Below are 21490 nucleotides of genomic sequence, written 5' to 3'. Positions count from 1 at the left end.
CTGCACCAATTCTCCAAACCTCTATCAATGTCCTGTTGAGTGTTCACAATCCTGTCAACTACCTTCTTTTGTTTAAATAAAAAGGTCCTCCTTTCTTTAAGCACACAAATGTACCCTTTAATACAAACAAAAACAACCCAGTCCTATGTATCAATAAGATATTAATAAACTGCTAGATCTCAGCAGTGGGATGAGCTTTTCACCCAGTAACTGGATTTTACTGGCCAAAACCACCAGCTCTTCTTCTGGCTGTGGCTGAAGTGGTCGCTGGCTCCTTTGCCTGCTTCTTGAAACATTCTTGGCTGGGAAGGAACAACCGTTGCACTGGGAGCAACCCCGGTGCAAGCAGGAGGAGCTGACCCTTCAGCTTTGTGCTCCCAAGCCTTTGTTTTCTTCAGCTCTTTTGCAAAGAAAGAGCAATGAGAGGCTTTGAAGCAGTTTTCCCACATTTTCCAGCTACTTGGACTACACAGGACTTAGGCTGACTAGTTTAAACTTGCAGTCAAGAAGACATTGAAGCTACAGACTCTGGCAGATACAGAAAAGAAGCCAAAGAGGTACAAGAAAATACATGTCTCTTTACTTATACCGGGTAATTACAAAGCAATAACTACAGGCGCCCTACAGATCAACGCAGCATGAGCTGTATGACACAGAAGAAAAGCCAAACCTCTCACCTGCTGTCAGCGCTGCTGCAGGTACCAGTGCTGGAGCCTCGATGGCAAGAACACAAGCAGAAAAGACATATAAGTAGCTGTCACATGTTGACGTACCAGTAGCATCACATGGGATCCACCTCAGAATAACGCAGCCTGTCCTGGGGACAGACAGCCTCTTGAGGTACCCAAGAGAACATCTAGGAGCAGAACACCTGCACATGCAGATGTTTGGCAGGCAGCATCGTGTGATGTAGCCCAGGATAGGAAGGATTTAAAGTTAAGCATGTGCTCAAGCACCAAGGATGAGATCAGCAGTGGTGGAGTGGATTTTCGGGTACGGACCTGCCTGATTAACCTTAAGCTGAGCATGCACGGGCCTGGGACAGCACGGCGTCACTCAGTCCCCCCGCCTGCGCAAACACGGGAACTCTGCACAGAAATGCCCGTTCACAGGAATTCAAACAGCAGCTGCAAGTGTGGACTCAAGCAGGAAACCATGCGGCTCATCGGGCTACGGAGAACATTTTGCACCACGTACAGTCACCGCTGCGCTACGTGCAAACTACCTGTGCAAGGGGTACAGCCAGCTACAGGCAGAAAATGAGCAGACTTCTCTGCTCATGTTCTTAATTATCCTCAGAGTTACTACAATGGAAAGAATTTTTAAATTTGGTATTTACTTGTCCCCATTTATAACGCATGTTTACTTTTAGCACATTATTTTGTTTGGACATGGAAAACAAAGCAGTCAGCTTCAGTTTCATGTTCTCGTATGCTGGCCCAAGGCTGTTGTACTTGGCTTGTAAAGGCTTTATGGAAATGTTTAAATTTAAACAAAAAGACTGTTTTCATTTCAAATTAAAAAAAATAATGGCACATCCCTAGTAGGTTTTGTGAACTCTCTAAAAATGATGAAACCAAACGACTCTCCTGCCCTCGGCTGCAGATCTAAGCCATCTGATGGCTTCCTCCTAAATGTAAATGACAAATTATCATTATTCTGACTCAATTAAACCACCAAAAAGGAATGCAACTTAGAAAAATGTTTTATTTATGAATAGTTTGCAGTCTTAAGCAAAGTGCTCAGTTAACGAAGTATCACTTTCTTCAGGGATGAGAGATGCTCAGAAAGGGGAGGGAATCTGTATTATTTACTGTGAACCCTGCCTGCAGAAGAATTGATTGCATCTTTCTTTAATGAGAACTGGGACAGGAAAGGCTGGTAGTGCCACCAGAGGATTATTTTCAAGTGATTGTATCTGAATTTGTGTGCGGGCAGGAAAGAGCAATAGTCTGGTATCTAGAACTCCCCAAGTGGAATTTTTATCAAATAGCAAAGCAGGAGCCATGAGGGTCAAATCACTTGATACTTGAGGGCACAGAGAGCATGTGGGCAGCACACTCCTGCTCTGGATTGGGACACAGGTTAGTAAAGTGGTTTTATGCTTCAGTTTGTTCAAACACACAACCCACTAAAAATACTGTGGTCCAAAAGACTAAAGGGTTTAAATAGAGCAGGAAGAGATGAAGGCTAGACCACTCGGTGTTCACAGAAGTGTTGATCATAGACACTCTAGATGCAAATTTGCAATAATGAACGGGAATGGCATAATTTTGTAGGGGCAGCACTCAGCTCCTTATTTAAACGAGCGTCTGGACTGACACGCTGGGCATGTTAGAAGTCTGATCCAAAGCGTGAACTCAGCAAGAACCACTCCATTCAGCTCAGGCCACTTAAGACTGATCTGAATTGTTAAAAGCAGATACTCACCCCTCCTGCAGGTATATGTCCGGGCCACCAGGCGATAGCCGGCTCTCTCATGCCACCTTCAAAGGTGGTTTGTTTGCCACACAGAAAAGGACCATTGCTTCCTCCTAGAGAGAGCAAAGAAGGCATAAAAACTGTGATATGCTGATATCATATTTGAAAGGCACACCGTCAATAGGAAATTTTTAGGCTAGTTTCAAATTAATTTTAATTTCTGCATGAATCCTTCAAATAACATGTCCAGAGGTGTTCCAGGGATTTGTTTGTTTGTTTGTCTTTGTTTTTTAAACATCTTTTCATGATGAAATTTTAGGAGTGGTTTTTTCAGCATGTGGAAAAAGTGACAGTTAAACACAGCTTGCTATCAACCTAAGAAAAAACAAACAGACAGAAAATACTTCGCTGGCATTTTCCTTCCCTTTAAGGATGTTAATTGCTCTTTGTAACTAAAGGAAACCTGGCCTTTTCAGGTAGAAATAGTACTTTCTTTCATAGTCCTTTTAAAGTACCAGAGGCAGTATTAGATACAGATACGAGAACGAGAAAAATGATCAAGCATTCCCTGGATGATCAGTCTCAGAGACAGAAAGTGCTCTGCAGGAATATCTGGGTTTTTAGCTAAGGTTACTGAGGAGCAAACAGGGAAGCCCTGTGACTGATTCCAGGTCACACAGAGTCAAACACTGCAGCTCAGCTGAAATCAGAACTCAGGAGACTCTCTGCTCTGTGGTCCAACAACCACAAGCCTGCCTCCAAACAGAAGAGAGTGGGTTATAAAATCAATTTGCAATGTCTCTGTTTGAGAGAAACAATCATTTAAACAAAAGAAAACTTGTGAAGTAACAAAAATACTTTTTTTCCCCTCGCTATTTTTCATGAGAGCTGAAGAAGGACGGACTCTTGAACTCTCTGTAATTACTCACAAATTCAATTATGCATTTGGCAGGTGGAGAGTAAACACCCTGCTAAATTATTGTGCCTGGTCCTGAATACATTTAAAAATATTCACCCTCTGACAGTGGAGCACAAAGTGGAAATGCACACAGGTGAACAGCCCCACTGCACTGGGCCAAAGCTTCATTTAACCAAGGAAATCTCCTCCAACAGAGACCAGAAATAACGAACGCAAGCTAATGCTAAATATAAATGGTTTGCATTTTGAGGCTTCTCCAAGCTGCATAAAGGAAAAACCCCAGGTACAGGTCTCTTTCCCCTCAGACATGGGGGTTTAAGCCTTGATTTCACAACCCCAGCCCAGGTTTGTTCATCTAAGACTCACCTTGTTTAGGAGCTGAAATGAGAGCAGCCCCGTTATCAGAGGTGAAAAACACAAAAGTGTTGTTGCTGATCCCCAGCTTCTGAAGATGTTTCAGGATTTTTCCAATGCTATCATCAATTTCCCGCACAGCATCCCCATATCTGGGGCAAAAGTGGATGCAAAACATTGAAAGCAGCAAAAGAAGAAAAGTGTCACATAGCATAAAACACGTTGCAATTGGCCACAATGCTTTTAGTGGATGTAATCTAGACCTGTGCTGCAGAAATACTTTTCTTATGCATCAGATACCGAATAAAGTTTTCCACTGTCACTGCAAAACCTCTGTCTCCTACCTGCAGAGAGCAACCTCTCTTGGCTATTAAGAGTCAGAATTTGTTCAGATGCTAGCCACTCATGGACAGAGACCAGCAACTAATATAAACTTAGCTATAAAGTTCTTAAATGGTGGCAAAGCGGTAGACTTGAAGCTAATAACATGGTTTTGCTTATGGGTGCTGGTTTGAAACTGCCCTCTCAGAAGCAAGGCTCACAATATTAACAGAGCTCTCTGCTTCCTGTAAAATGCGGTTTTCATGCATGCTTTTCTACTTGCTGGTCTGGTTTATAGGCTTTTAAAACAGGCATTCATCACACAAAGGCCTTCCAAAAAATCATCTGTGCCACATTCTGCACTTCATTACTCACACAACTGGCAAAGGAGATTAGACTCCCTCTTCTCCCCCATTTCAGTCACATGATCTTCATTTCAGATTATAGCAAAATTATAAAAGAACAATCCAAGCAAAGTTCACACTAACTAACGTATTTCAGCACACATATACACTTTTGAGAAATTATCTATATGCTTGGATCTAACAAACATTGCTTAGGTTTTCTGTTTCTGCAGCATAAGGTATTAATTAAAAAAAACACAACAAAACCAACACCCACAAAAACACGACTTACAGTCCTCTCTGACTAGTGCCCAGGAACTGTTTGGAGGCATAAACAGGAGCATGGGTAGCATCAATTGCCCAGTATAAAAAGAATGGCTGCTGGCTGGCCTGCTGCTTGCTAATAAAATCGAGAGCTTCCTGTAAACAGCAATAAAAGGGAGTTTAACGGAATCGTTCTGTCATCTAAATCTCTCCAAAAAAAAATACGGTCACTGTGGCTTAGAAACCAGAATTAAAATGAAAGTACCTGCAGGTAGATCTGAGTCAAGTTGGCTTCACCTGTCTTCAGATCAATTTTGAAATCTTCATAATATCTGAAGATAAAATGAATCAGAGAGAAAAAAATAATCAATCCTAAGGAATAAACAACATTAAAAGGCTTCCCTCACCCCCTCATTACACAAGCAGGTCACTGTTGCTACTCCGCAAATTCTCTTCAGTTATTAAAAAGAATGTTACCATGTTTTTTTCTTATAGGAGAAAGCAGTGAAAAGGCTAGATCCCAATGAATGACTGCAAGATCTGGACAAATCTGAGCCACCAACTTTTCCCTGTTAAGCTGTTAGAATAACGGCAGTATGCTTAAAGATCTGAGGCCATTATCCCTTCAACAGAGAGCTGTTTGATGTGTAAGATTTGCAGAAATACACAACAACTTTCAATGAAACAGAGCAATCCTGGAATCAGAACTTGGGCTGCTTGGGAAATGTTATATTAGAAATATCTTAAGACAGCAATTAAGCTAAGAAGGGCAGGGGACAGCCCTCAGGAGAATAACAGCAAGTGAAATAAGATGATACCACATTCGAAAGTGAATGGACAAGAACAGCACAAGCTGGAGATCTGGAGCATAGAATGTTTTTTCCACACAAGGCTTTCCCTTAATTCTGTCTTAGCTCCAATGGAAACCACCACCCAGGCCTTGCAAGGCTGGATATTGGCCATCCCCAGACTAGAGGGAAAGTCCTGTTCAAAAGTGTAAGGGTAAAGCAAGAGATGCGATCCTGGCACAGGATATTGTAGCATCCAGAAATACAAGTGGATTTAGAAAAGAGATAAGACCAGTTCATGGAAGTTAAGTCAGTGGCTATTAAAGAACTGGACACAACCTTCGGTTTAGGAAGGTGGACAACCACACAAGAGAAGGACCATGTCAGCAGGGAAAGCAAAGAAAATAACATTACCAGGCAAGTGGCTGAATTACCTGCCAATCATTTCCCAGTCCCTATACAGGGGGATATTGGGAAGTGCTCTGTTATCAAAAGGTCCAAAATGGCAGTTCGGGGATCCAAACCATTCATCAAACCCGTGTTTCAGGGGGTGGAACTGGGGCCTGTGACCCAGATGCCTAGGAACAAAAGAAACAGATGAGTTAAAATCCTACTGCAAAGAAGCAAATAATAATCTCATCAGAATGGCATGCAAAAAACCAATATTTGCCGAAGAAGAAGTTCAAGCATTTTAATCAAATAAATGACTGCAGAGCATTGTCTTGATTTTTCTCATACTTGTCGCAAGCACATCTGTGCAGACACACTTCAGAGCTTACATATATCCCATTTTAGTCTACTGTCCAGTCTTTGTTTTCCATTATTTCCTCCCACTGGTGTCTTCTCTCATGCTGTCCCAATGATCTGAACTGAGGGACTGTATTGCCCAAAGCCATTGCAAAGACACACGTAATGTTTTATTTAAGAATTCTGTTCTATGACAAGTCACTTTTATATCAATAAGCTGTAAAATGAAATGTACCATTACATCTGCATCCCCTTTATGGAGTATACACGCTGCTAAAATGGTACAAAGAGACCTGAATGTAAATGAGAATGAGTTCTGTACGTGCACACATGAACATAAAACACATTAAGCTGCTCCTGCTGACAACTCCGTTCTACCATGCAGCTTGAAAATTCTCCATCCTTAACTTCAACACGAAGCTCCTCTCTAACCTCCAACTTCTGTACTGCAAATTCTCCTTTTCCTTCCTTTATCCTATCTTGAATATACAGAATACACGTCCTCTCCCACTCTCTCATCATTCCAACCATGGTCACATCTCAGTGATTTAACTTATACTGCAAGTCTGACCTGTAGGATTCTATCCTCATTTATATACGCAATAATTCAAAGCTATCCCTGGCTGTTTCTAACCTAGGAGACATGAAAAAATATTTTTATTCTAAGAAAGTCCTAAGAGAACTTAGAGAGGAAGAGACTTGAAAAATGTATCAAATAATTACTGAGATGCAACACAAAAACTAGACAGATATTTAATGAAATGCAACAAATTCTAAAATGGTCATGGAAAACACTTGACTTGCAAACATGTCATTAAACTATGGAACTTCCTGTCACAGAACAGCCTGAAGAGTTTTTAAGAGAGATGTTGAAAGGATATAAAAATCTTCTGCTGGAAAACTTTAAAAATCTTTCAAAGTCCTAAAATGCTGTGCTTGGCTAGGATGAGACTCCAATTGAACTTCTGCACTTGGCATTTCTTTACACCTCACGGTGTGCACAAACGAGGGGCCGCTGCTGTTCGGCATCCCGACCCAGTCCTGCCCAGGATCATGGTTTTGGGTGCACAGTGACAGTACCCTGCACACCCATATATAGTCTCCTTCCTGCCAGCAGCTGCAGCTCCTTCCAGATTTGCTGGTTTCCAAACAACTGCCTGGAACCAATCTGTATTGACGTTGTTTATTTCTTTTCCCTGGGTGTATGAATTTACATTTATTAGCACCGAACTGCATCTTATTGCATTCAGCCCACTGATCCGATTCTTCACGGCCACTCTGCTGCTTGGATTTGCGGTAATAAATAATTCGCTGTCTCAGGTTAGTTTGCTTGCTTTCCAGTTTCAGCAGCACTGGTGAATCTCACCACAATCCCATCTCATTCTTTACCTTGTTAATGAAACTGTTAAATAAATGTATTCTATTACTTTCCTAAATGGTATCCTCCTGATACTTCTCCTGTCCGAAGTCTCTTCATTAACAATTACTCTGTTAACCAAGCAGTCCTCCTCTTCTCTCTATGTAGTTTTGAAGTTGCTATTTATACATTTATTTATTGCAGCACTGTTCCAAACTGTGAATCAACTGTTCAGACATCCTCAGACCCCATGGGATTCCATTACAGCTCACAAGTGCATTTGAAATTCAAATGTTACAAATGCACCAGTTTCCATATTACACTAGTAATTCCACCGCGCTTGTTTGATCCAAGTACCTTTTGGGCTTTTCCCTTGATTCTTTGCAGACAGTGCAAAACATTGTTTTTTCATAAGTTCTTCTGTATCCTCTACAAAGATTATACCATCCTTTCATGCAAGTCCATAAGGTCAAAAGACAATGTTCACAGAGTACTGGATCAGCCCTCTGCATCTTTTAAAACACCTGGTATCAACCATCCTGATAAGTCTACCCCTACCCACCCTGACCTTCTGCACTCGACAAACAGCATAGCCCTGGGGATGTCTGCATCTCTATTTTTATATCACACACTTCTATCTTCCCCCAAAAAAGCAGCTTTCATGATCAAATCCACTCTGTCAACAAAAAATCCCCCAACATACAGCAGGGGCCAAAGATAAAAAGCATGTAGGTGCTGAAGCCAAGTTCCAACAGAACATCTTGGTGTATTTTTATTAAATTAAGTAGTGTGATACATGGATGAAAGCACAAACTGTTGAAGAGCTTAGAAATATATATATATATACACACATGAAAACCCCTTCAACTCTTTGTATGAGATAGGTGTATGTACTTGTAATGGTAACACTCAGTTCAGCAATTGATCACAGCAGGAGGGAAGATCCACCACAGATTTCAAAAATTGGACATCTGAGCTTCAAAACAGTTTTTTCTTGCAGTTCTGCTTGTTCCACTACTCCTTCAAAATGCATACACACGCATACTGAAACCTCAAAGTAAGAGATCTTAAAATAAGCGTACCATTTGCCAATGATCTTATTGGTGTAGCCAGCTTTCTTCAGCAACTCTGGAAGCAGTAACTCAGAATCTGGGATTCCTCCGACTATATCCTGTGGTGTGTATGCTGCGTAAAACAAACAAATATTTCTGATTATTAGAGCAAAAAGCTCACGGGTAGCCATCGTTAGAAGCATTATTACTTTATCAGAGAGAGCAATTAATTCAAAATCCCAGCAATATCAGTCTTTGTAAGTCCTCCTAAACCATGAGATGAAGAGAACAAGTTGATTCAGGGAGATCAAAGGGAGATCCACCAACTTGCTCACCATGACCAACAAACAAAGGAGCTGGTGTCACAGAATGAAGGTGAAACCCTCGAAAAGGGCGGGGGGAGGGGGGGTGTCATAAAGAAAGCAAGTGCTTTAGGAGGGCACTGGAGTTGCCTTTAGTCTTGCAAATTTACTTTATATTTTCTAAAATGAAGGTTTTTTTTTTTTTCCTAAAACAAACAATCAATAAATTCGCTCAAACTGCAAGAAATTAGATGACTCCCACAGTTCTCTGGCCCTCAAGAATCCCAGGCATGACTTTGGTAAGGACAGAGATGGCCAAGCATGTTGCTGAGACCGGTGTGAATCGGTATGTATCTGCTGATTCCTGCCCGTGCGTGTGTGATCTCATGTGATGTCTGTCACGCTGGAACCAAAAATCAACCCAGAAATGTTATGAACTGGTTGGAAGTTCCATGGGCACAACGGTGCTATAAAACTGCCAGAGCTGAAATGAGTTAGAAAACTGGCTGCTGAATAAAACTGTGAGCAGCTTGTTCTTTCCTCTGGGTGTTAACATGCACCACACGTGATTTTATTCCACCAGACGCCAATTAGACTGCCCAGAGGAAATGTTCTCAGCCAACAGAAGCAAATGGATCAAGCAGCCTTGTTTATGTCTCTGAATCTGAGGAGGTTTTCTGCTTGATGAGGAGGAAGCAATAAATTTCACCCTTATTACAGGCAGTTAACATGGTCATCTTTTTGTGCCACTCTGGAAGATCCCCAGGCCAAGCCTTTGTTCAAAGCAAAACTTCCTACGAAGCACAGAGGGAAATTAAGAGAGGAAGGCAAACCAGGAATGAAGCCCATACCGTTTCTGGCGTGTGCATTTGTGGTGTAAAAACCATTCCTCACTGGGAGACGGCCCGTCAGCAGCGCTGCCCTTGCTGCAAATAACAGAAATTGGTTTATTTTACATGCATTCTCTTATTAATATTATTGTATTAAGGCTGAGAACTGCACACTGTCCTTTTGCCACAGCCAGCTACTAAGATCACTCTGTTCTCCAGCCACAGCGACAGTCGGGCTCCAACACCACTCGAGTTATTCCAGGAAAAATCCGACTGAAATTTGTCCCCTCTATTCAACTACCCACTGCTGCAGAGCAATTACTTCCAATAGTCAATGTAGCAGCCCTCCTATCTCAGTAATTATTAAAGGAATACTTGACATATATATTTAAGAGGAAATCATAAAGCAAACGGATTATATGCTTAAGGCTAAGTTGTCAAGCCTGCCTGAACAGAAACGGTGTAAGAGCAAAGAGAGAGCCACCCAGCTTTGACAGTAAAAGTCAAGTCCCAACTGCAGGGAACATTTAAGCAGACATTTAACTTTAAGTATATGCAGAACCACCACTGGACTGAGCGGGACTTCAGCATATTTTAAATGCCTTTTCTGAGCAAGGACATCATCAGCACACTGACGAATGACATCCAAAATGAAAGCCCAAATAGAAAGTCCCTGTTTCTCACTTTTGTTTCAGTTCCTGGCTGCCAATCAGGTTTGGGGGAAAAAAGGGAAACTAAAAAAACACAGAAAAATCAACAAGGATAAAAATATCTGTGTCTCCCAGACTCAAACGTTTCTTTTATCTCTTGTCTCTCCCCAAGAATCTTGCAAACCACCAGGGTCAAAACCAGGACACAACCCGCTGTCATTCCTGGCGTGAAGGTCTCACCAAAGCCCATGCAATTGGACAAACTACATACAAACTGTGCTCAGCAACAGTTTAGATACTGCTGTGTCTGTTTAGCCCAAAATAAGAAAGATGAAAAAACTGCAGTGGCTGAGGCTAGAATATTAAACCAGAATGTTTTAAAATATCCTTTAGCTGCACCGATTTGATCAACGAAACACTGCTTTCCATGAACCAAAGATTGTAGGTTTTGCAATCAAAACGTAAATAAAAAGGGCGCAAAATGGAAGATCAAAGCACCAAATCCAAGCTCTGCCCTGAGGGTAATCACTGGTTTGGTCGCTAGCTCATGTCAGACGCTGGCAAACATCCCAATCTCCTCCAAAGGTGGCATGCTTATATGCGAGCTTAAAACCTCAGTTTACTTACATGGAGAACAGAGGGGGTTGGCAGTATAAAAGTCCAGAAAAAGCATCCCTTCTGAAGCCATCTGGTCTAAGTTAGGAGTTTCCTTGGAAGGCTCTCCGAAAGCTCCCAAGTCGCCCCAACCCATCTGTGTCAAAAGAACACACCAAGAGACGTAAAAGTACTTTTTACTCTACCATCAAAACAATGCTTCTGGGTCCACATAACACTTTTATCATATCCCCTAATTTCTAAATTTTTATAGTGCTTACCTCCCTGCTTTGGGAGTACTTCACAAGTGTGATAAGAATGATCTTCCCCAACCCTGGGAAGCTGGGAACTATTGCAGTTTTCATTGGTAAATGGGAAAGCAAGGCACATGTGATTAAATTACTTGCTAACAGGCATTAAAACACTGAGATCTGGGTAAGAACCCTAATGCCTTCGCTCTTACTCAAGTGCCTAAAGACAGGGAGGAAAAGGAAGTTACACATTATATACTCAGTGTCGTAGAGCTGCAAAGTCTGATCCTTCAGCCCCTGGTTACGTGTCTTTGTGTTGGACAACAGACCCCAAGAATCCACCTCCGCATCTCTCTCTCCATCTGTGTATATATAACTAGAAACGCAAGGAAAAGGTCTAAACTCAAAACCAGTGCTGCAGAAAAGAGAATAAGCGTCTATTTAAAAAGCAAACTCTGGAAAGAAACCTGCCAGCAGCATCATATCTCACTCTGCTTATTTGCAAGGCAGTGGCTTCACCCTGTGTCTTCCTCCTGATTCGGAGGGGTCACGCACCAGGAGAACCGTAAAATTACCGTCACGTTGTCTGTGTTCATTGCTGAAAACTATTACTGGTAATAATCCAAATAAAAGTAAGTGACTTAAAACAGAAGGTTCCAAAAGGGAAGAACTTAATGAGCAATTAGGCACCAAGGTTGCTAAAGATTATATTATGCTTTTAAAAATGCAATAGCTTTCTTTAATACGGATGCGTATCAGGTGAGCAACTGATAGGGAGGGCGTCATGTATCGAGATGTTTAGAAAACCATCTGTCTGGTCCCATTTGAGAGTGTAACATTTACACTGCGGTGGTGCAGTTTGGAAAAGAAAATCGTTGGTGAGCTGCAGAACTGGCTGCTGAGCTTTGAGTGAGAAGCAATTAAATGGTACTACCTAACACCAGGATGTGGAATTAAAATTGATTCGACAGGATCACCGCTGAGTTCTCGATTCTTTGGTATCTTTATCATCAAGGGAGAAAGCAAAAAAAGAATATCATGTTGCTCTGAGTCACACACAGTGACAGAGTCACAGAAGTTACTGAAGAATCAAAGGAAAAAAAGACCATGGAGATGTATTTTTAATGAACAGCATATTAAATAAATAAATAGTTCACAGAAGCTCCACTCGAGATCTGTGCCTCATCATGTCTCGTGCTGTAACAACACTTCTAGAGTGAGACAATCACTGTCCCAAGGAGCTTTCATCTTAAAAATTACAAACATCAGCTTGGGGGGAAAAATTCCTGGCTGGAAAATTGAGATGAACTGCTGGAGGCTCAAGTGGCCAGAAGAACCAGGCTCACGAGGTCGTTATCTTGCACATTATCTTGGTGTAGAAACACCATGAAAATAGTCACGTTGAATTGGCAGAATGGAGCCAAACAGGCAATTAGAGCTTGCCCACCCTTCGCGTCACAGACTCACCCTCAGCTTTTAGAGTAGCTTAAAATGGCACACAACACATTTCTACTACCAACACTGAACAGCGACACAAAATTATCAGAAGACACACAAAACAGAAAGATGGCAGCACCTTGAATGTGTTAGAAATTAATGTATTTCCTTACCCACGTGGCTAAGACTTTTAGTTGGAAAAAAAAAATCTGTGACTATTTCTGCTCTAAATGATTTATTGCACTCCCCTGTTCCCCAGTTCAGAGAGCAAAAAATAGCAGAAATAATTTTCTTCTTGTTCCATTTTTCAGGAGGCAAGTCTGTGTTTCTAAAAACATTTCCTCAAATGTATTAGAGTTTCTTTTCCTACACTGCAGCTGCACCTTATTCAGCACTACTACTAGCACACCCATGGCTAGTATTAGAAGATACTGATATTTTTGTAGGCTACAAAACAAGGCTTAACTGCAGAATGATTCTATCAAGGTTTGAAAACCACCCGGACACCTTGTTTTTCAACATTTAGCAGCCGGTGAACAGAATCCTTTGCCAAGGACTGCAGAGATAATTGCTCAGTCATTATGAATGGACTGGTAGATCAGATGATTAGACTTCTAGGTAAGGTATGTAGGTGTGTAAGCACCGATTCCAAAACGCTTGCATAAGGGCTTGACTTTCTAGATCTGAGAGTCTCATTTGTTTTCAGCAGGACAGCCACACAGAAGGAAAAAGGAGAGGTTTGCAGTGTCTTTAGCACGGGTCACCTTGGGCAGCTCTGCCCTGAAGGAGGGACAGGGCAGGGATACGCCAGGCCTGGGTCTTCCTTTCATGTCTTCACCACTTTTTGCACAAAATCTGTAAAGGACTCGAGAAAGAAAGCAACTGAGCATGACAGTTACTTACTTTCAGAGCTAAGCACTTCCAAACTATTCCTGCTTATTTCAATCAAACTTTTCCAGATCATCACGTTGACCTGTGAGCTGCGCCTGAACCACTGTGCTGCAGATCCCTGACCATGAATCACAGCACAGCCCCTGCTCACGTGCTGTCCTGACAAAGGGAGCGGCCATAGCACAGGGAGGCCACATCACCTGGAAGGGATGATGTGTGAACCTGGAAACTGTGACCTTGGGGGGATTGTGCACATCAGGGAGAGCTCTGCCCCACAGGACTTAGTGCGACAGAGCGCCAGAGAAAACAAAGCAGCAAATAAACACTCAAGACACGCTCACAAAACACAAATCTTGCCAGGCTCAAAAATGGAACTTCATGTGCACTTATGAGGATGTCCAGAAGAAGAGTTATTTGCAGGATAAGACTCAGAGGGAGCCAACATGATGAAAACTCTATTTAAGGCCTATGTCTCAGCACCAGCACAGCTTTAGACCCAGCCCCTGCGCCATGATGACCTGTGAACGCAGCGACCCTGCAGCACCTCTGACGTGCTGTGCACACACTGATTTCCCAGATATTGGCAAAATGTTTTTGCCAGCAGCCCTGCCCGCAAGGTACTCACCGCAGCCGTGCCCTGCTCAGCACCCATCGCCAGGGCCTGGGAGAGGGTGGGCGGCCATGAGAGTCCCCCCGCCAGCCTTGGGACCCCACCTCACTGCGAGGGTCCTGCTCTCACCCCAATGACAAGCCCAAACACCTCACCACTAAGGCCCCACTCTCACCCCAATGACAAAACCCCCTCCCTCCATGAAGGTCCCTCTCTCACCCCAATAATGATCCCCCCCCACCTCACCACAAGGGCTCTGCTCTCACTCCAATAACAGTGTGTGTGTGTGTGTGTGTGTGTGTGTGTTCCACCCCCCCCCCCCCCCCCCCATCTCACCACAAAGGCCCCACTCACACCCCAATAAAAAGCCTCTCCAGCCCACACCCCCTAACAAGAACCTTTTGAGGCTAAGGCCACAATTCCCCTTAGCCACACTAACCCCTTCCCAGGAACTTCAGCGCCTCTCTGGGGACAGGTACCTGTCCCCCTTCTTGATCACAGGTCCCTGTCCCCGGTGACATCGTCCCTTCCCTCCACCCTAACGCCCCCCCTCAGTGCCAACCCCACCCCACAAAGTGACTTCCTCCCTATGAGACCAAGCCCCCTCCCCTAAGGGGGGGTCCTCCGGCCCCACTCACATCGTCCATGAGGAGCAGGAGGATGTTGGGCGGCGCAGAGGCCGCGGCGGGGCCCAGGGCCCAGCACAGCCACACCAGCACCAGCACCGCGCTCGCCATGGCAACCGCCTCCCCGAGTCACGTGAGCGCCACCTCACGTGACTGCGCGGGAGGGGAGGGGCGGGGCCTGGGGGCCGGTAGAGGCGGTGCCAAGATGGCGGTGTGCATCGCAGTGATCGCCAAGGAGGTGGGCGGGGAACCCTGGGAGGGGGTGAGAGGGTGTCAGGGCCGGGGCTGTGCGGCCTGAACACGGCTGGGGCTCAGGCTGCGGGGCCGGGTGGGATAGGCGGGGGGCTTGGGCTGAGCAGAGGTGAAGCCAGCAGGACTGGGATTGAGGTGGCGGGGCTGTGGTGAAGAGAAGCTGCGACCCATCATTGACGTGATAAATGCTTTCTGAGCACCTGCAAAAACACCTGGGGGGTTCAGCCTGGAGAACAGGAGCTGAGGGGAGACCTTCTGATCTCTGAACTGCCTGAAAGGAGCTTGGAGACAGGGGGGTCGGGCTCTGCTCCCAGGAACAAGCACCAGGAGCAGAGGAAACGGCCTCAAGTTGCGCCAGGGGAGGTTGAGGTTGGATCTTGGGATCAATTTCTTCCCCAAAGGGCTGTCGGGCATCGGAACAGGCTGCCCAGGGCAGTGCTGGAGTCACCATCCCTGGAGGTCTTTAAAAGGCATTTAGGTGAGGTTCTTAGGGACATGGGGTAGTGCTACAGTTAGGTTATGGTTGGACTCAATGATCCTGAGGGTCTCTTCCAGCTGAAATAATTCCATGAAAAGGAGGGGATATTTTCAAGTTTTAGATTATGCTGCATGACAAGAAGGAGACAGAAAAGTAATAGGTTGTTTAGAAGCAGGATGCTTAATTTGTATTTAACTGATAATTAATTGATGTATTGTAAGAAACTAAACAATTATAACTAACGTCATAAATTATTTCTTAGTACAGATGTATTGCATGTCAAAATTTCCAAAAATTGTAATAATTATATGAATATAAGCAACGCAAGAGCATCCAGTTTTTGGAGCCCTTATGGAGGATGATCCCCAGTGTTCCCTGGTGCTGATAAAATAAAGAACGTGCTTAACAGTATCATTGGCTCTGCTGTTAGGTTTGTTTCTCTGTTTCAGTAGCAGGGCTGGCTCTCAGATTGAGGCCTCAGCAGGGGTGAAGGGAGCAGCGCAGAGCCTGGGCAGGTACTGGGAGAGCGGGACAGACGCTGCAGGCTGAATTTGGCTGGGATAAGGGCAGGGGAAGCACAAGTGTGCCCTGTGGTGTCCCACTGACCTGCTGCCAGGAGAAGAGGGGGTTGTCCTCAAAAGGAGCTGGGGACAGGCCATGCTGGGGCAAGGGGACAGGTCACGCAGCGGAGAGACCTGAGCCTTGTGCAGTGCCTGTGCAAATCATTCTTCTGTCACTGGTTTATGGAGACAGATCTGCTCCACAAGCGCTGTAAAGCAGGCTGTGCTGCAACAGCTATGAACATAAAATGGTTAAAATAGCTCAGGCCTAACAGCAGCAGTTAGTGTGAAAGCGCCGTCTGGGCATCAGCTCACATACAGTGGAATGGTCGGTCCTAGGTCACGTAATTTGTTCTCCTCCGCAGAACTATCCCCTCTACATCCGGAGCATCCCAACTGAGAACGAGCTGAAGTTCCACTACACCGTGCACACCTCCCTCGATGTCGTGGATGAAAAGATCTCTGCGATGGGCAAAGCTCTCGTAGATCAGAGGGAACTGTACCTGGGGCTCCTTTACCCAACTGAAGACTACAAAGTGTATCTTTCTCATGCCTTTTGCCGTGCCAGCATATAGTTATAATATCTCTCTTGTGAGGGTTTCCGCATGGGAAACCTCCCTACTTGGCACCACATTAAAGACATCAGCAGAAAATACTGCAAAAAAACTGTGATCGCTGACCAGTTTGTCATGCAGAGGTTCAGGTTTGGTGCCCTGGTCAGTTCAGCAGCTGAGAGAGTGTCTGGTGCAGCCAGACTTCATATTTCATAAACTTGATACTTTATTCTCTGCTTCATTAAAACTGTTGACTGCGACTAGAACAAAGCTTAGACTCTCTAATTTAAACTCCAAAGTAGCAGGAGTATGAAGGTGTCTTCTAGGTCACCTCTATAAATACCTAAATCCCAGGTATGTGGCCTGATTTCTCTAAAACTTGTATTCCATCACCACAGCTGTCCCAGTGTTTTCAATCCACGAAGTTGATCTTTCTTTGGCCTTTTCTCTGAATCCCACAGATGGAAGTTACCTGCTGTAACAGACCTGACTTTTGGGGTTCTGATTGTTCATTTTTTAACTGCGCAGTCACACTGGCTGATATTAGAAGATCTCCAGGTCTCTCTGGCCTCCCAAACAAGAATAAAAAAGGTGGCTGTCTCATTGAAATGGTTCTTAAGAATGGAGAACCCCTCAAAATAGTGGGAGCTTTTTTCTGAAATTCAAGGCATGTGTTACTGGCCAGTGTAGGAGCGAGCTTGACCTGGATTTACCCAAGATGGCAGAAATCAGGTAGAAAAGGGATGCGGTTCCTGCAATCTAGTGTCTTGCTGACCTCATCTAGCCCTAGTTATGTGCTGGGCGCAGCAAGAATGGGATGTTTCCTCTAAACTTGTTTCTTTGAGTGTATTCCAGCCCTGGTTTAGTTGCTTTGCCAGTCTCCAGTGTGTCAGAAGCCCTTGCCTTAACAGCCACACAGATATGGCTACGTGACCAATTCGAAGGTGAAGTTTGTTATGGTGGTGGATTCTTCAAACACAGCACTTCGAGACAATGAGATCCGCAGTGTAAGTGCAGGAAGTCGGAGCACAGCTTGCCACATCAGTGCTTTTGCTACTTCCGTTTATTCATAAAGTGCTGAGAAACAAAAAACCAAAACAACAACAAAACAAAATTAAACTACAATCCTTTTTCAGATGTTCCGAAAGCTGCATAATTCATACACGGACATAATGTGTAACCCTTTTTATAACCCAGGGGACCGCATCAATTCCAGGTAAGTTGATCATAATTCTGATCTTTGTCATCTTTCTGGAGCTTGCAGTGCACAATGATGTAATAGGACCAAGAGCATAATCTCTGTGGTTGACCAGGCTCTAACTGCCTCAGTGGAAACCTGCTGGCTTGGTTTGGGGCTGTTTCCACATAAACGAAAACTCCAGTGGTCTCCTGAGAAGTTACACTGAACTCTCACTCCTACCTCAGAACTGTGATTAGAAACATTGGCTCAAGAAAACTCATTTACTGGGGAGAAAAAAAATTGCCTGCTTAATGGGTAAATATGAAAATAAACATGGCTTAGTAGAGCAGGTTAAAGAGTGAACAACTGCACTTGTCCAGGGCTTGTCCTTCGGTGAGGACTGATCAGCTTCAGCACATGTAATTCTTCACATGTGAGGGCCAGTGCCCCCATTTCTCATCTCTAATTCACAGGGAATTTTAATAATGTTGGGAGTTTTTATTGCCCAGGCAAGAACAACTTTTCCACTTTGCTGAGGCAGGGCTACAGCCAGGACAAGACCTGTCCTTACTTCAACTTAATTAAAAGTCATTATTTACTCAACAGCACAGGCTATAGTTAAGGAGTAAACCCATGGATTCAACTCAGGGAAAGCCAACTTGTTAACCAGTAAAAGGCATCATTAGCAATTGCTTTTGTTACCAGAGCCCTGCTGCACAGAACTAGCTGCTTCCTTTAATATTGTGTGTTTGTTTCCTTCTCTAGAGCTTTTGATAATATGGTGAACTCCATGATGATGCAGGTGTGCTGAGGCTCTACCCCTTCTCATCTGAGCACTGAGAACATTCCCCATGTACAGGAATGAACCTGCAAAGGGATGTATATATTGTCTTCCTTCTGTGTAATAATTTAAATTTATTCTATGTAAAATAAACTTGACACCTGCAAGGTCTGCGTGCATTTCTACTCTAGCAAACCTGAGTATAGCACAGTTACACCTTCAGGTAACACAAGAGAAGGTCAGCTGTGTCAGACAAGAGGTTTGCCCCCAACATAAACATGTACAGCTGTGCCTTTGGGTTTTGTGTAAAAACAGCAGTTCCTGCTGTGCTTGTGATGAGAGCAAGCACAGCTGCACGAGGCAGCTGAGAGATTATTCATAGGGTCAACCTCAATCACAGTCAGCCAAGGGGGACAGACAGTGACCCTGTTCCTCACAAGTTCTGGTGCTTTGGAGTGGTTCCTCTGCAGCAGGAGCAGCACAACAGCAGCAGCAGGTCCTTCTGCTCTTTGCCAGCCCCTTCGCTGCTGCTCGGGACTGTTCATTCTGACAGGAACAGAATCAGAGAGTTGTTTTGGTTGGAAAAGATCTTTAAGATCATCAAGTCCAACTGTTGACACTGCCAAGGCCACCGCTAAAACAACATCCCTAAGAACCTCATCTCCATGTCTGTTCAACCCTCCAGGGATGGTGACTCCTCCACTGCCCTGGGCAGCCTGTTCCAATGCCCATCAGCCCTTTGGGGAAGAAATTGTTCCCAAGATCCAACCTCAACCTCCCCTGGTGCAACTCGAGGCAGTTTCCTCTGGTCCTGTCACTTGTTCCTGGGGAGCAGAGCCCAATCCCCCCGGCTCCAAGCTCCTTTCAGGCAGTTCAGAGATCAGAAGGTCTCCCCTCAGCTCCTGTTCTCCAGGCTGAACCCGCAATGCTCAATTCAAACCTACTTGGGCTCCTTTTTCTTACCTGGGAGCACTCAGACCTGTGCGTACTTTTGAAAAGGCAAAACTCTGCAAGTCAGGCAAAGGCTGCAAGTTTCTCTCCAACCCCAGTCGCTGAGAACACTGGCAGACAAACAGCTGCTCTCAAAGCATCACCTTCAACCTGATCACCAGCCCTGTACCCTTCCTGCCTTCCTGGGGAAGATGGTGGGTGACTCACACTTCACATGATTTGCTGTTGTCACTTTGAACTCCATGTCACCAGGCCAGTCACGTTAAGGGTTATTTCTAGCCCAGGTACCACAGCAGCGACAAATGCACACCGAGAGATCACATCAGGACTGCACAGCTTCCCAGCTCATCCCAAACTCATCTCCATCAGCATCACCTCTCCCTGTAGCTCCCTGCTGTTCTAATTAAGAGCTGCCAAATCAATAGCAGGTATTTATATAGGAAAAAAATACAAACTAGACGAGAAAAGCATCCCAGCTTCTTAATCACTTGTGCAGAACACTCACACTACAGGAGGCTGTGCAGCAAGTTCAGCAGAGGTAACGCAGGTGTAGGCACCGAGCAGCTACTCAGTGCTTTCCACACACTTCTACGCTAAGTCTGCCCCATAGGCAGCAGCCTGTTCTTCAAGCACCTAATCAGTTAAATACATACAACATAACTAAAAATAATAATAATAAAAAAATAAAATAGCAGCACAGCTCCAAAGGATACAAGAATCCTGGAGAATGGCAGGTCAGCGAAGGTATCAGCATACTGCAGATGAGGTTCACACAGCAGGATCATTTATTTTTAAAATAAGTGACATTTACAATACTTTCTCAAACAGAACTTAAGAATACATTTAATCAACAACAACCTGTCCAATAATGGGAGATGAAAGTGTTCCAGCCTCTCCCACCATCTAAACAAGGCACAGCTGTACGCTGCTATTCCAGAATGTTTTCATATAAAATTCTTCACTTTTTTCACTCACAGAGACAGGAGTTCAGTATTTCCTCTTCTACAAGAGAAGTCCAAACACCCCAAAGTAGTTTTTGCTAAAAACTAAGTCTCAAGAATTCATAAAGCTATTAAATAGAAAGTTTAAAAGCTCTAGAAAAAGCCAGTTATATAGTCTAAGCTGAAGGGTGGCTTGGATCAAGGCTGGTCCCAGCAGCACAGTCCACACTGAGCAAAGTGCAAAATCAACACATCAAGAGTTAAAGCCCCAGGCTTTAAAAAAAAATCTTGAGATCTTAAGGGAGAGAAAAAGGAAAAAAGTGGGACTTTTTGCCTGGCAATGCCCTCTGAGCTGTGAAAAGCTGCTTTAGGAATCAGTCACATCTGTTGCATCTGGGTTAAAGGAATCCTAACCGGGGATCCCGAAGGATTAGTGCGAGAATTACATAATAAACCTGATTTCAATGCAGAACTTCACAGGGTAACACTCTGTGCTGGTGTTTGCTGCCCACCTCTGCTAGCACAAAGCTTTTCCTTTAAAAATGAGCGGTTTCAAAGCTCAGGAATCAGCAGAAGGAGAAATTCCAGGCACCACCTGCTCCTGGTGCCTGCCCTTGAGTTCAGCTGGGCTCACACCATCCCCACATGGGGCTCTGGAGTAGGAACGGTGCCGGGAGGAAAGGGGGAGAACAGACCCCATTTGCAACGGGAGATGATTTTGTAATATTACTAGAAGTAAAATTAAGCAGGACTCTGATCCCTGTAGCTTCAGAATAAAAGCAGGAGGAGGCAGGAGGGGGTTGTTGAGTTCTGAAATAAAAGGAGGGAAGGGTTTTGTGACACCCACGTCTTGTTTGAGCACCACAGAGATACAGAGGCTTCAAGAGACAGCAAGGGATGCTGCTTCCCTCCCCTAGTTGTTCGATGCACAACAGCAGCAGTGAGCTTAAAACTAAACCCAAATCACATCAGCAGGCTCCATCCAGCTTCCCAAGAGTAAGGTCAGAAACCCACAAGGATGATAAAGGAAAAGCT

The 21490-nt window shown here is 44.3% G+C and overlaps 2 protein-coding genes across 3 annotated transcripts in view; one reads left to right on the top strand and one right to left on the bottom strand.

Moving 5' to 3' along the window:
* GALNS (galactosamine (N-acetyl)-6-sulfatase) overlaps positions 1-14869 on the bottom strand; it is a gene marked incomplete at its 5' end in the record, with an annotated part of 45982 nt that extends 31113 nt beyond the window's left edge. Inside the window, 9 exons of one of the 2 annotated variants that reach the window (XM_080351832.1) lie at positions 2431-2534; positions 3707-3846; positions 4652-4779; positions 4889-4955; positions 5846-5989; positions 8598-8700; positions 9721-9795; positions 10977-11100; positions 14771-14869. In XM_080351832.1, the coding sequence (XP_080207958.1) occupies positions 2431-2534; positions 3707-3846; positions 4652-4779; positions 4889-4955; positions 5846-5989; positions 8598-8700; positions 9721-9795; positions 10977-11100; positions 14771-14869 (984 nt within the window). The remainder of the gene's footprint in view (positions 1-2430; positions 2535-3706; positions 3847-4651; positions 4780-4888; positions 4956-5845; positions 5990-8597; positions 8701-9720; positions 9796-10976; positions 11101-14770) is intronic. The other variant, XM_080351833.1, reaches the window with a different exon arrangement.
* A 70-nt stretch (positions 14870-14939) lies between these two features.
* TRAPPC2L (trafficking protein particle complex subunit 2L) lies at positions 14940-18722 on the top strand. The gene is made up of 5 exons (XM_080352193.1): positions 14940-14996; positions 16414-16586; positions 17522-17609; positions 17739-17818; positions 18548-18722. The coding sequence occupies exons 1-5, from the start codon at positions 14964-14966 to the stop codon at positions 18591-18593; spliced, it is 420 nt and encodes a 139-aa protein (XP_080208319.1). The 5' UTR covers positions 14940-14963; the 3' UTR covers positions 18594-18722.
* The last annotated feature ends 2768 nt before the right edge of the window (positions 18723-21490 follow it).

This window comes from Nesoenas mayeri (assembly GCF_963082525.1).
Source record: "Nesoenas mayeri genome assembly, chromosome: 12".
Taxonomy (NCBI): domain Eukaryota; kingdom Metazoa; phylum Chordata; class Aves; order Columbiformes; family Columbidae; genus Nesoenas; species Nesoenas mayeri.
Note: the sequence above shows the minus strand (reverse complement) of the source record. Positions and strands in the feature narration are given on the sequence as shown.

What these genes read in the sequence shown, in the direction of transcription:
- TRAPPC2L (XM_080352193.1), top strand. Translation starts at nt 14,964, where the DNA reads ATGGCGGTGTGCATCGCAGTGATCGCCAAGGAG. An exon ending in GAGACAATGAGATCCGCAGT is followed by an intron (nt 17,610 to 17,738) that starts GTAAGTGCAGGA and finishes ATCCTTTTTCAG; the next exon opens with ATGTTCCGAAAGCTGCATAA. An exon ending in GGGGACCGCATCAATTCCAG is followed by an intron (nt 17,819 to 18,547) that starts GTAAGTTGATCA and finishes TTCCTTCTCTAG; the next exon opens with AGCTTTTGATAATATGGTGA.